The sequence below is a fragment of the Solea solea genome, chromosome 17 (assembly GCF_958295425.1).
Source record: "Solea solea chromosome 17, fSolSol10.1, whole genome shotgun sequence".
Lineage (NCBI taxonomy): Eukaryota > Metazoa > Chordata > Actinopteri > Pleuronectiformes > Soleidae > Solea > Solea solea.
The window spans coordinates 10,615,981-10,626,663 of NC_081150.1; the positions used below are offsets into that span (position 1 = coordinate 10,615,981).

A 10,683-nucleotide genomic window follows, 5' to 3' on the forward strand; every position below is an offset into this window, starting at 1 on the left:
AATTGTTAATGTGTTGTATAATGTTAAACAACTGACGGATGTGTATGTGTTTGTGATAACTGCAGTTCTGTTTTCTGCCACTAGATGCTGCTGTAGGGTTCTCTGCCATGACGTCACACCAGGAAGGAGTTCAGGTAAGATTGAAAAACTGTGTGAAAAGATAGTGTTCTCGCCGGGTGCGGTGACGCGCGCCTGTAATCCGAGTTACTGGGAGGCTGAGTCTGGCGGATCGTTTGAGCTCAGGAGTTCTGAGCTCCAGTGGACTATGTCGAACGGGTGTCCGCACTAAGTTCGGTATCGATATAGTTCTCCTGGGGGAGCCCGGGGGAGCCAGGTCGTCTAAGGAGGGGTGCACCGACCCAGGCCGGACACGGAGCAGGTCAAAGCCCCCGTACCGCTCAGTAGTGGGATCGCGCCCGTGAATAGACACTGGAGAGCAGCCTGAGTAATACAGCGAGACACAGTCTTTTTACACACACAACTGTTAGCACTAACACATCATTATCACGTCTGTACATCACAAACCTTCATCTCTCAAGTGAAGCAAGTAAATAAAGGACACAGACAGCCTCCACTAAATGCAGTTAATTTTAGTATTGTGCACTGATGACAGTGTAGTGAAAACAGTTGATCCAAGGTCTCTGCCCTCACTACAGTTATACACAATATAATCCCAGAGATGTAGTTCATTTAACCTTGAATTAAACATATCTGGATTAATGTATCATGCATCTGTTTGATACTACGTCCTCTATTGACAGACTTAAAGGTACATCGAACTATGTCTTAAGTTAAAAAACAAACAGACATCAGGATCATTTAAGAAAGATACCTCTCAATGTTTGTTTGTTTTTCTGTTTCATGTTTTGTTTTGTTCTGTTGTTCTGGCTACACTGCCAGTCACATACAGATCGTGGTCATTCTGTTATTCAAAAGTGTTTGTATGTCAGTGGTGTTTTATTTGGATGGTGTTGCATTTGTTTCCTATGTTTGTTCCAAAATATTGCAATGTTTTAGTGTATATATCTGTATCTATATCTGTATATATACAGTATATATACTCTATTATACTCTATTACTCACTGTACATATATACATGTACGTATATATCTGTATATATACATATTTTCTAAAACATTGGCATATATAAAAATATACAGTATACTTATACATACATTTATGTGTATTACATACATATATACGTATACGTATCACTATTGACTTTTTTTAATGTTCATGTTAATAATTTGTTATTCTTTCACGATAATGTGTTGTATAATGTCAAATGTGTGTGTGAGAGAAAGAAAGAGAGAGGTGTAGTTTTTGTATTCCACCACTAGATGCTGCTGTAGGGTACTCTGCCATGACGTCACACCAGGAAGGAGTTCAGGTAAGATTGAAAAACTGTGTGAAAGTATAGTGTTCTCGCCGGGTGCGGTGGCGCGCGCCTGTAATCCAAGTTACTGGGAGGCTGAGTCTGGCGGATCGTTTGAGCTCAGGAGTTCTGAGCTCCAGTGGACTATGTCGAACGGGTGTCCGCACTAAGTTCGGTATCGATATGGTTCTCCTGGGGGAGCCCGGGGGAGCCAGGTCGTCTAAGGAGGGGTGCACCGACCCAGGCCGGACACGGAGCAGGTCAAAGCCCCCGTGCCGCTCAGTAGTGGGATCGCGCCCGTGAATAGACACTGGAGAGCAGCCTGAGTAATACAGCGAGACACAGTCTTTTTACACACACCACTACACAACTGTCATCATACACAAACACACACATCATTAGCATGTGTTTATATCAATTCTACTGTTGCTACTGTTGCCGTCGTCTTCACACCAAAAGCTCCACAAAGCTCCACTTTGTTTGCTCCTACAGCACCCCCACCTGGCAGCTACTACGACAACCACTCTCATCAGTGCTCCACGTGTGTGTCTGCATGTTACTGCTGCCAAGATGAGCTGCACATGGAAGTGTAAGAAACCCCTGTTATTGTTATCAATCCCAACATTTGTACAGCAGCCATTTTAGCAGAAAAAGCACAGTAACTGATCACATTAATGATGACGACATGGTCCTCCTAAGGTTTCTTACAACCAAACCAATAACAGACATTTAGAGCCTAATGTACCCTTAAAAATTGAAATGATCAACTGTGATTGCAGCGTGTTTTCCATACAACATTTGCATTTGGTTGTATTTTGGTTATATTTTTACAACTAAAAGAGAACGTTCTGAGAGGTTTGTATTTCAACCCACTTCAACATTTTTTTAGATACTGTTATAAAAGGTGTGCAGTTGTCAAATTAACCTTTAGGTTAAAAGGTTATATCTTACCTTTTTTTTTTTTTACAGACATTTCAAATATGAACCACAGAGGAATATTATTGATACCCCGCTTTTTCGATTTGTATATTTGGGTTGGTGAAATTAGTCATTTAATAAATATGAAAATAAATCTTTAAGGAGTAATTTGTTTACTTAAGGTTGTCTTACTGTCCCAATCCAGTCAGTTCATGTGAGTCAGGACAGTGTGACAGTGAAACTTGAGGAAACAAAATGGAACTCAGCCATCATTCATTTGATGATTCACACACTTTGACCTGTCAAAATGGCTGCTGTGTAAATGAGCACTACACCCATGTTCACTGTGTGACCTTTATACACTTGTATTCATTGAATTTAGAGAGTAATGCACAGTATTTCTGACTTATTTCTCCACAATGATGTAGCTGTGACAGTTTAGTTTTCTCAGCAGTAGGTGAGTGGTGCAGCTGTCCGTATGCTCATATTTACATCGATGCCACATGCAAATAATTAAACTGTGGACTCGAAAAGTCTGATAGTCTTACGGGCCTTTGTTGAATAAATTCCCGGCGAAAAAAAACAAAAAAAAAAATTCTGAGTCTAATATGAAACTTTGTAAGGGTGGAAAATTTCCACCAACATTCACAAGGAGGTTATACACACACGCACCTCTTTTTCATGACATTTACTGTCAACCAGTGACAATATAATGACCTTTATTTCAGGTTGAGATTAGGATGTTTATGCTATTGAAAGTTGATTTATATTCAATTAAAAAAAAAGTTTTCTTTTGATCCCTGGCATTTTCACAATTCCTCTTTTCCCTTATTACTTTTATGATGATTATTATAAACTTCCCACAGTAATTTCCAATGTGTCAAGACCACACGAGAGAGCACATTGTGTCTTTTCTGAATAAATGTCCCTTTATGTGTTTGTTCCCCTGGTAAGTACGGGCATGAAGGAGAAGTGTGAGTGGTGTTTTTTTTAATTGCACTTTCAATGTCATGGTGGCTGCTTAAACTCCATTGATAACTCAGCCTTTCACCGCCACTGAGAAACAAAGAAAAAGTTCATCTGGATTTATTTTTATTTGGTTTAATAAGGATTAAAATATCATTTGTTAGGTCCTGAAAAAACGCCTGAGGTCACTTGAGGTTTAGAGTAAACTCAACAACATAATCAACATCATAATCTTGTATTCTTTTTTTTCTTCTTCTCCCCCTGTATTGTGTATGCATCCTAGTTAAAACATAATTTGACTAATCAGCTTTTCCTCCTCATTCTGTGTTTTCTTTTTACAGACTCCACTCGTGTTTTTTGGACGCCGTTAAATGCCAAGTATTAGAAATGTCTGCCCTTGCTCAAGCTCTTTAAAAAAATCGCTGTGATGGTAGAACATGTTTTTGTGTGGGAGGACTGTTCTGCCAAGCAAAGCTGTTTTGGTCCTGATTTTTTCTTTTTTTTTCTTTTTCATCACTAGAAAATCAAGTCCTCTCACGACCAAATGCTACCTCATGACAGGGCAAACAAGAAAGTAATACACAAGCAAAGGGGCACGGCGGCTTTAGACTTGGACGTTTATGCATCAATCAAACACACAAAAGAGGTGCAATTCTTCCCGACAACACTGTGTACTATTGTGAATATTTAACCTCGTCAAGCTGTACATTTTCTATAAGATTCCCCATGATTCAATGAGGGAATTCTACAGGTGTGGGTCAGGGGAGCCCCGTCGGCATTTCCTCAATGCCCATGATACCACACGTCGCCTCACCTTACGCTGCAGCTGCTGTGGTGCAAGCAAAGCAGAGTGTGATGGTGCAGCTCTGGAAATTACCACGAGGTTTAGTGAATGTTCGCGACCCAGTCATCCATGTTCAAGTTCAGGGATGCGCTGTCTCTTGAGGATTCAGTCGAAACAGGACATCTCATGTGTTGAAAAAGAGGAAGAGGGGACTGGCCCCGGTGCCTGTCTCACACACACACACACACCACAGTAATGACACTTAATTTAACTTGCACCCCTTAACCCTATCTGAGCCCTAATCTAATTGTAGCCCGACCCTGAGGAAAGATAATCGCAGAAAGAAATTGAATTAAATGACTTTATTTGGTGCAACTATTTGGGTAAAATTAAACCAAAGTTTAATAACTTACTTTATATTTTCAAGCTTATATATTTATATTATTGTGTACAGCTTTAAGTACAGTTTGTGTACAGTTTTATTCTTTTTATTCGTAGGTACCGTTTTCTGTATTCTAATCTACTTCACTTCTTATTGTATTTACCTTTATTTCCATCTTTGCTTTAAATTTAGATGATCATTTTCACCTTGTTTTTAGCACAAGAGGGGGACGAGTAAAGAAATCTTGCAATGAAGTTACGTAAAAGTGAGTTCACGTTATTGCAGAACTGAATTTCAGTAAGTGTTCCCCTCATTTCTTAATGTCAGTGTAATCCTTAAACGACACCTTTATCACCACAATGCCCAAATGTCCTCACAATTGTCCTCAAAACCACAGAAAGACGTATGAATACTCACACATATGTCATGAGTAAAGTTTATCTCTCGGTTCAGAGGAAGGGTGAGTATTAGAGACAGGTGATATCCACCCATATTTATTCTTATTGTTACTTAAAGTGCCACTGTGTTGTTTTTCTGGAGTTTACAAGATTAGCCTTGGGTGTTTGAACTTTCCATCAGACATGTGACTTCCAGTCTAATGCAACTTACCCAAATTCTTACCAGAAGCCACATCAGATACAGATAATTAGGTAGACATCTAGTCTCACAGTGTATATGTGTCAGAGAGAGAGAGAGAGTGAGAGAGAGAGAAGGAGGAGGGACAGAAAGAGACAGAAAAAGAGGAAGGAGTCTCATTTCTCACAGAGTGGTAAACTTCTGAGCAACTTGTTCTGCCACACGGACTCTCTCTCTCTCTCTCACACAGACACACACACACACACACACACACTCTCTCTCTCTCTCTTTCACGCACACACACACACACACTCGTATACGGCACACACATCCCCAAAAAACACAAAGCAGAAGTGGATAAAGACACAAGGTTTCAGTCACTGCAGTCAGCGATGGCTCAGGGCTCTGACAGCAATGACACAACTTACAAGTCCCCTTCACCTGGTAGCAGGCCGGTAAGTGTGCATTTCCATTGACTTCTTTGCCTTATGGTGCACCTGTAGCTGACTCAGTTAGATGTATGTAATGTTTTAAGACTGTTGTGATCCTGTGAACTGAACATCTCAGATTGGATGCCGTGTTTCTGTGTGTGTGTGTTTGGTGGGCAGCGGCACAGACACACTACCTCTGTACTCTTGCTGTGCGTCTTCACAGCCTCTCAGGCTGTTGCACATGCACACATGGGCTGCAGGCATGACTCGCTCTCAAGTGTAGGCTCTTGTGAGAGATGCAGAATTCATCTTTTGTTTGATGCACGTCCTCCAAACTGTGAATGACTTGAACTCTTGTCAAGAGCAGAAAGTATGTGCTGTAGGTTTCTGTGCAAATGAGACACTCCCATCGTCCTCATTGCTGTGCGGTGTCACATAAGTCAATTTCCAGCACATAGTTACTCATTGTCCTGGAAATAAAACCCAAACAAATGCTGTTTTTTTTTCTCATGAAACAACAGACAGTTTCAACAGACTCTACAGGACATTAACGTTGTCTCTTTGATGTACAACTGATTCAGCAGTTTGAAATTGATTAGTTATTCCGATACCAAGAAGATGAAGGGTTCAGGACACGAAACAGGGTGTGTTGTACCTAACCGATGACTAAGACACTCCCTGACCGAGCCCTTCGCATTAGGCGTCACGCTGAGCCCATCCTCAGTCAAACTGTCATGACACAAGATGACACTTCCACTCACACGTAAGCCCACCGGCTTCATGGGTGTCTAGTCGGATTGGATCACAACTTTCTGATTCAGATTGGTTGGAAGACTTTTGTGAACAACTGTCCCACGTTTGTGTTGTTTTTTTGTTTTTTTTTGTCAGAGCTCGTCAGATGATGCAAAGAAGGTGATGCGGCGGGAGAAGAACAGGATTGCTGCTCAGAAGAGCAGGATGAGGCAAACTGAGAAAGCTGACAAACTACACTTGGTGAGGAAACCTTTTTCTCTTCAATATAACAAGGATTCCTACATTTTCCTAAAGAGACACATTAAACCGCTGTTTAAGCAGTATAAGCAAAGATGGGACACTTGAAGCCATGAAGCTTTATTTTTTACATGTTATGATGCAACCGATCCGCTTCTAATCTCACTGCATCATGGACGTAAACAAACCTCCACAAAATCCAATCGGTCTCAGTTCTCATTGTGCGCTTTTAAGCCTGACTTTGTATGAGTTTGTACTATTTTTTTTTTACAAAAAACGCTACCTGACCATGTGGCGATGTGTCATGGCTTCTGTCAGGCCGCACACTTGGACGCTGCTCTGCGTGTTTGCAGGAGCTTCAGGAATAAATTAGCACGTGTGGGCAGTCACAGCAAAATCCACCACCAGAGAGTGCAGTGCTATGAAAGGAGTGCGTTTGGTGTTTTGCCAGCACCATCCATGACTCCCATTACTCATTTGTGGGTCTAATTTCACATGATAGTAGTTAGTAGTTACTTATTCTTTTACTGCGTGCAGGAGAAGTCTTTTATTCGCCAACATGCTGTCGCCTTTCACATCTGCCCACATTTCCACACGCTGACCATTTGAATTCAAGAGAATCTGATTTGTGCTACTCTGTCACCACGTTGACGCTCAAAGCAGATGTTTCTGTGAACGCTATCAGATGGAGATCTTGACCTTCAGCACAGACACAGTGACGGTTTTACATCCAGTGTACACGATTTGAATATCTGAGAATCCTTCCTTCCTGTGAAATATGGTGTATGTTATCAATCGCTCTAAACCTTGTCACAGACAACACAAGGGACCGCAGAGTATTTTGTGGTTTTGCTTTCATCGTCTCACTACATAAACAGGAAAGTTTCCCTCTGTGTGACACGCTGGCCTATTTCCTGTTTCTTCAGTAGTATTTTATTTTTCTTCCGTGTAAATGAGCTCAAAATTTTGTGCCGTGGGCAGGAGGGGAGAAAGAGGCAGTCACTTCTTGTAAAGAGTTGACAGCAGTGGGCTGTATTTGGCTAAGTGACGCAAGAACAGGGGTTTGCCCAAAGGTTATGTGACAGTAAGGACCCACAGATAGGTATTATAATCGTTATGGCCACGCTGCAGTGACCTTTTCTATACCCAGGTGGAATATTTCTCCCCTGCTGCTCCCACACAAGAAGAAAAATGATAAACTATTGACATTTTACTCCACCTTTTATGCCTGATTCAAAAACTGTTGTCAGTTGCAGGCGGTTCATATTGTAAAAACCATGATTGTTCATAAGATCCCGTCAAATAACAATGGTTTTTTTTGTATTTAGAAATAGTTTTGCACTTTTGCAGCACAGGTGTTCTATCAGCTTACAACTTACTTGATTTTTAATATAATGCACTAGCTCCAAATGAACCTACAGCACATTATTGTTTCAGTCCAAGATATACATTATAATCAGTACTGATGTATTATATATACGATATAAAAAGTGCAGAGACGTGCCATCATAATGAACTCCACCCACTGTAGAAACGTGTTACTGCAGATCATCTCCTCACATCTACTGCACTGAATGGAAACATAGAGCTGTCATTAATATGGAAACAAGACTGAGAGTCTACAGATACATCAACAACTCACCACACATGACACCAGCGGGCTGATATGCTCACAGTGACAATGACAATAGACAAACCTTATAGTGTTGAGTGGTTATAATGCTCAGTTGTAGACATAGGGCCTCATTTCGCCACTATAAAGTCAGAGGATAAAACAGCAATCGCAAACTTTAAAAAATGACCTGGGGGCCACTCAGCATCTTGTCTGGTAACAAGGGGCCAGTGAAGTGAGGAAAAAAAAGTCTAGAGTAAAATTATATCACAACGTTCCAATCCAATCTGATCCAACTTTATTTATAAAGCAACAAAAAACAACAACAGCTGAAACAAAGTGCACATCAGAGATAAATAAAACAAATAAAATGTAAACATGCGCTACCTAAGAATAAACAATAAAACATACAATACAACTATAAAAAGGATAAAAACCAACATCTCATACTGGGTCGAAAGCCAAAGAGTAAAAATAAACAATATTCCCTAATTATATTGCCAAAAGTGTTTTTTGTTACGAATTTCAAAATAAAAGTGTCTGTTTTGATATGTATTTACTATAAATAAAAGTATTTGTGATGCAAAATGAGGAAAATATACAACAGACAGAAATAACTCATGATAACTTGATATTAAGTGGAGGGCCGCATTAAATTGAGTGAGGGGCCGCAAGTTTAAGATAAAACGTCACACTACACAAGATATTACAATTATAAACGGAAAGAAACTGAAAACCAAATATATAAACACTTTCAAATATATATATGTATATGTATATATATAAATACACAGTATATATTTAAAAACTGTTACAATATTATGCCTATAAATGCAAATTTACTTTGGATAGTGGTCATAAAGCACTAAAGTATGATTAAAAAGAAATGTTATCTACATGTATGTGCAAAAGCACAAGTCACTTTCACATTTTGCCATGTTGCATCTCATAGTTTATAAAGTATGTCTGTATTTCCTTATCTGTTGTTACTAGTTGCATTTTTTGTTCAACTTCCTGTTTACTTTTTGTGTGTTTACCTGTGTATTTTTATTTTACTAACCCGATCTTAGTGGGTGGGTGGCAGGGTATTGGACGGGGGGGGGCAATTATACCATGAACACCCATATGCAAGAAAATGTTTTTTGAAAAGCTGTCTATCGTAGTGACCACTTGGCATGAAAGGGTTCCAGAATGACAACAGGAATCCACTTCCTGTCATCCAGCATCTAACCCTTCATTGTCCCCGTGTGTTTCCAGGAGAGCGAGAACCTGGAGAAGGAGAACGCGGCTCTGAGGAAGGAGGTGAAGCAGCTGACCGAGGAGGCCAAGTATCTGTCGTCTGTGCTGAGCAGCCACGAGCCTCTGTGCACCGGCCTGGCCCCTCAAACCCCCGACCTCCTCTACCCCGCTCACCATGGCAGCTACCACCAAGCTCACATCACCGTACCACACTACCAGCACTGACCCAAGTGAGCAACGAAGATGGCCGAAGACTTGCTGCCAAACAGACGACTGACCTCAATGGAGAGACACTGACCGGTGACGTGTCTGTAAATGTGAAGCGTCGTTCAAAACTGATCGAGGAGTGAACCTGATGGACTGATGTGACCGCCAAACAATGACAGTGGAACCCAAACTGTAACACGCAGTGTTCAAATGTATTTATTTTCCTTATTTGCTATTGTCTGACTGGTACCAGTGATCTGTGTGTGTGTGTGTGTGTGTGTGTGTGTGACCTTACATGACTAGAATTATACAACCAGTCTATGTTTACATCAGGCCAAATGACCAACTTACTGTACGTTCAGATGACTCAATCGATCATTTTGTGAATCGCTTCATTTAGTGTCATATTACCTTGTGTTTGTGTGTGTGTGTGTGTACATGTGGAATAATGCTCAGGAGCTTTTTTTTTTATTGTTTTGACAAATGTGATTGTGGACAAACAGAATGTATCATCAAGATCCTGTACACTCAGATGTACCAAAAAAGGAATGTCTGGCTGTGGCCGAACGGGACTTGGATGCAGCAGAGATATTTATTAAATGCGATGCCATTTGGGTGAGAGGTTGTTCTTCCTGCCTTTATTCTGTATCCTCTGTGTGGACAGCAGTGTGTGTGTGTGTGTGTGTGTGTGTGTGTGTGTGAATGTGTGAAGTATGCACTGATAACATTGGGACGTGGAAAAAAAATTCACTTTCATTCAGTCTCTCTAGATGGCACTGTTTACTTGTGAGGAAGACAAAGTTACAATAGCTAAAGTTTTAGCTTAAGCAAAGAGATAATCACTTCTGTGTGGGCATACGTATTTATATTATTATGTTGTGTTTTGTTTTTGAACACAGCTGAGGCTTTTATGTCATGTTTTTCTTTTTTTGTTTGTTTAAATTTCATGTTTGCCATCATTGGTGGTCAAAGTTCATGACCTATGTTTTGGAAATTTTAAAACTGGGGCATGGAGTTATAATAAAGTGATTAAAAAATGGTTATGTTGTGTTTATTCAGGGTAAAGTTGTCAACATGTGGGAGATACTCGCCGGGAAATGAGAATTAATTGATGCACATTCGTGTGTGTGTGTGTGTGTAACTGAGTCACATGAAGTTTTACAGGCACTTCAGTTCAGGGGCTGTTAGTGAAACTCCGCCCAG

The 10,683-nt window shown here is 40.4% G+C and overlaps 1 protein-coding gene across 4 annotated transcripts; it reads left to right on the forward strand.

The window, feature by feature from the left end:
* Positions 1 to 1,246: 1,246 nt before the first annotated feature.
* batf (basic leucine zipper transcription factor, ATF-like) lies at positions 1,247 to 10,659 on the forward strand. 4 transcript variants are annotated; one of them, XM_058613603.1, is made up of 5 exons: positions 1,247 to 1,390; positions 1,868 to 1,964; positions 3,780 to 3,905; positions 6,321 to 6,425; positions 9,292 to 10,659. In XM_058613603.1, exons 3-5 carry the CDS (start codon positions 3,804 to 3,806, stop codon positions 9,496 to 9,498), a joined length of 414 nt encoding a protein of 137 aa, XP_058469586.1. In that variant the 5' UTR covers positions 1,247 to 1,390; positions 1,868 to 1,964; positions 3,780 to 3,803; the 3' UTR covers positions 9,499 to 10,659. The 4 variants fall into 4 exon arrangements, with proteins under 4 accessions (XP_058469586.1, XP_058469585.1, XP_058469587.1 ...); XM_058613602.1 differs by having other exon boundaries at positions 3,601 to 3,905; positions 9,292 to 10,658; XM_058613604.1 differs by having other exon boundaries at positions 1,868 to 5,456; positions 9,292 to 10,658.
* The last annotated feature ends 24 nt before the right edge of the window (positions 10,660 to 10,683 follow it).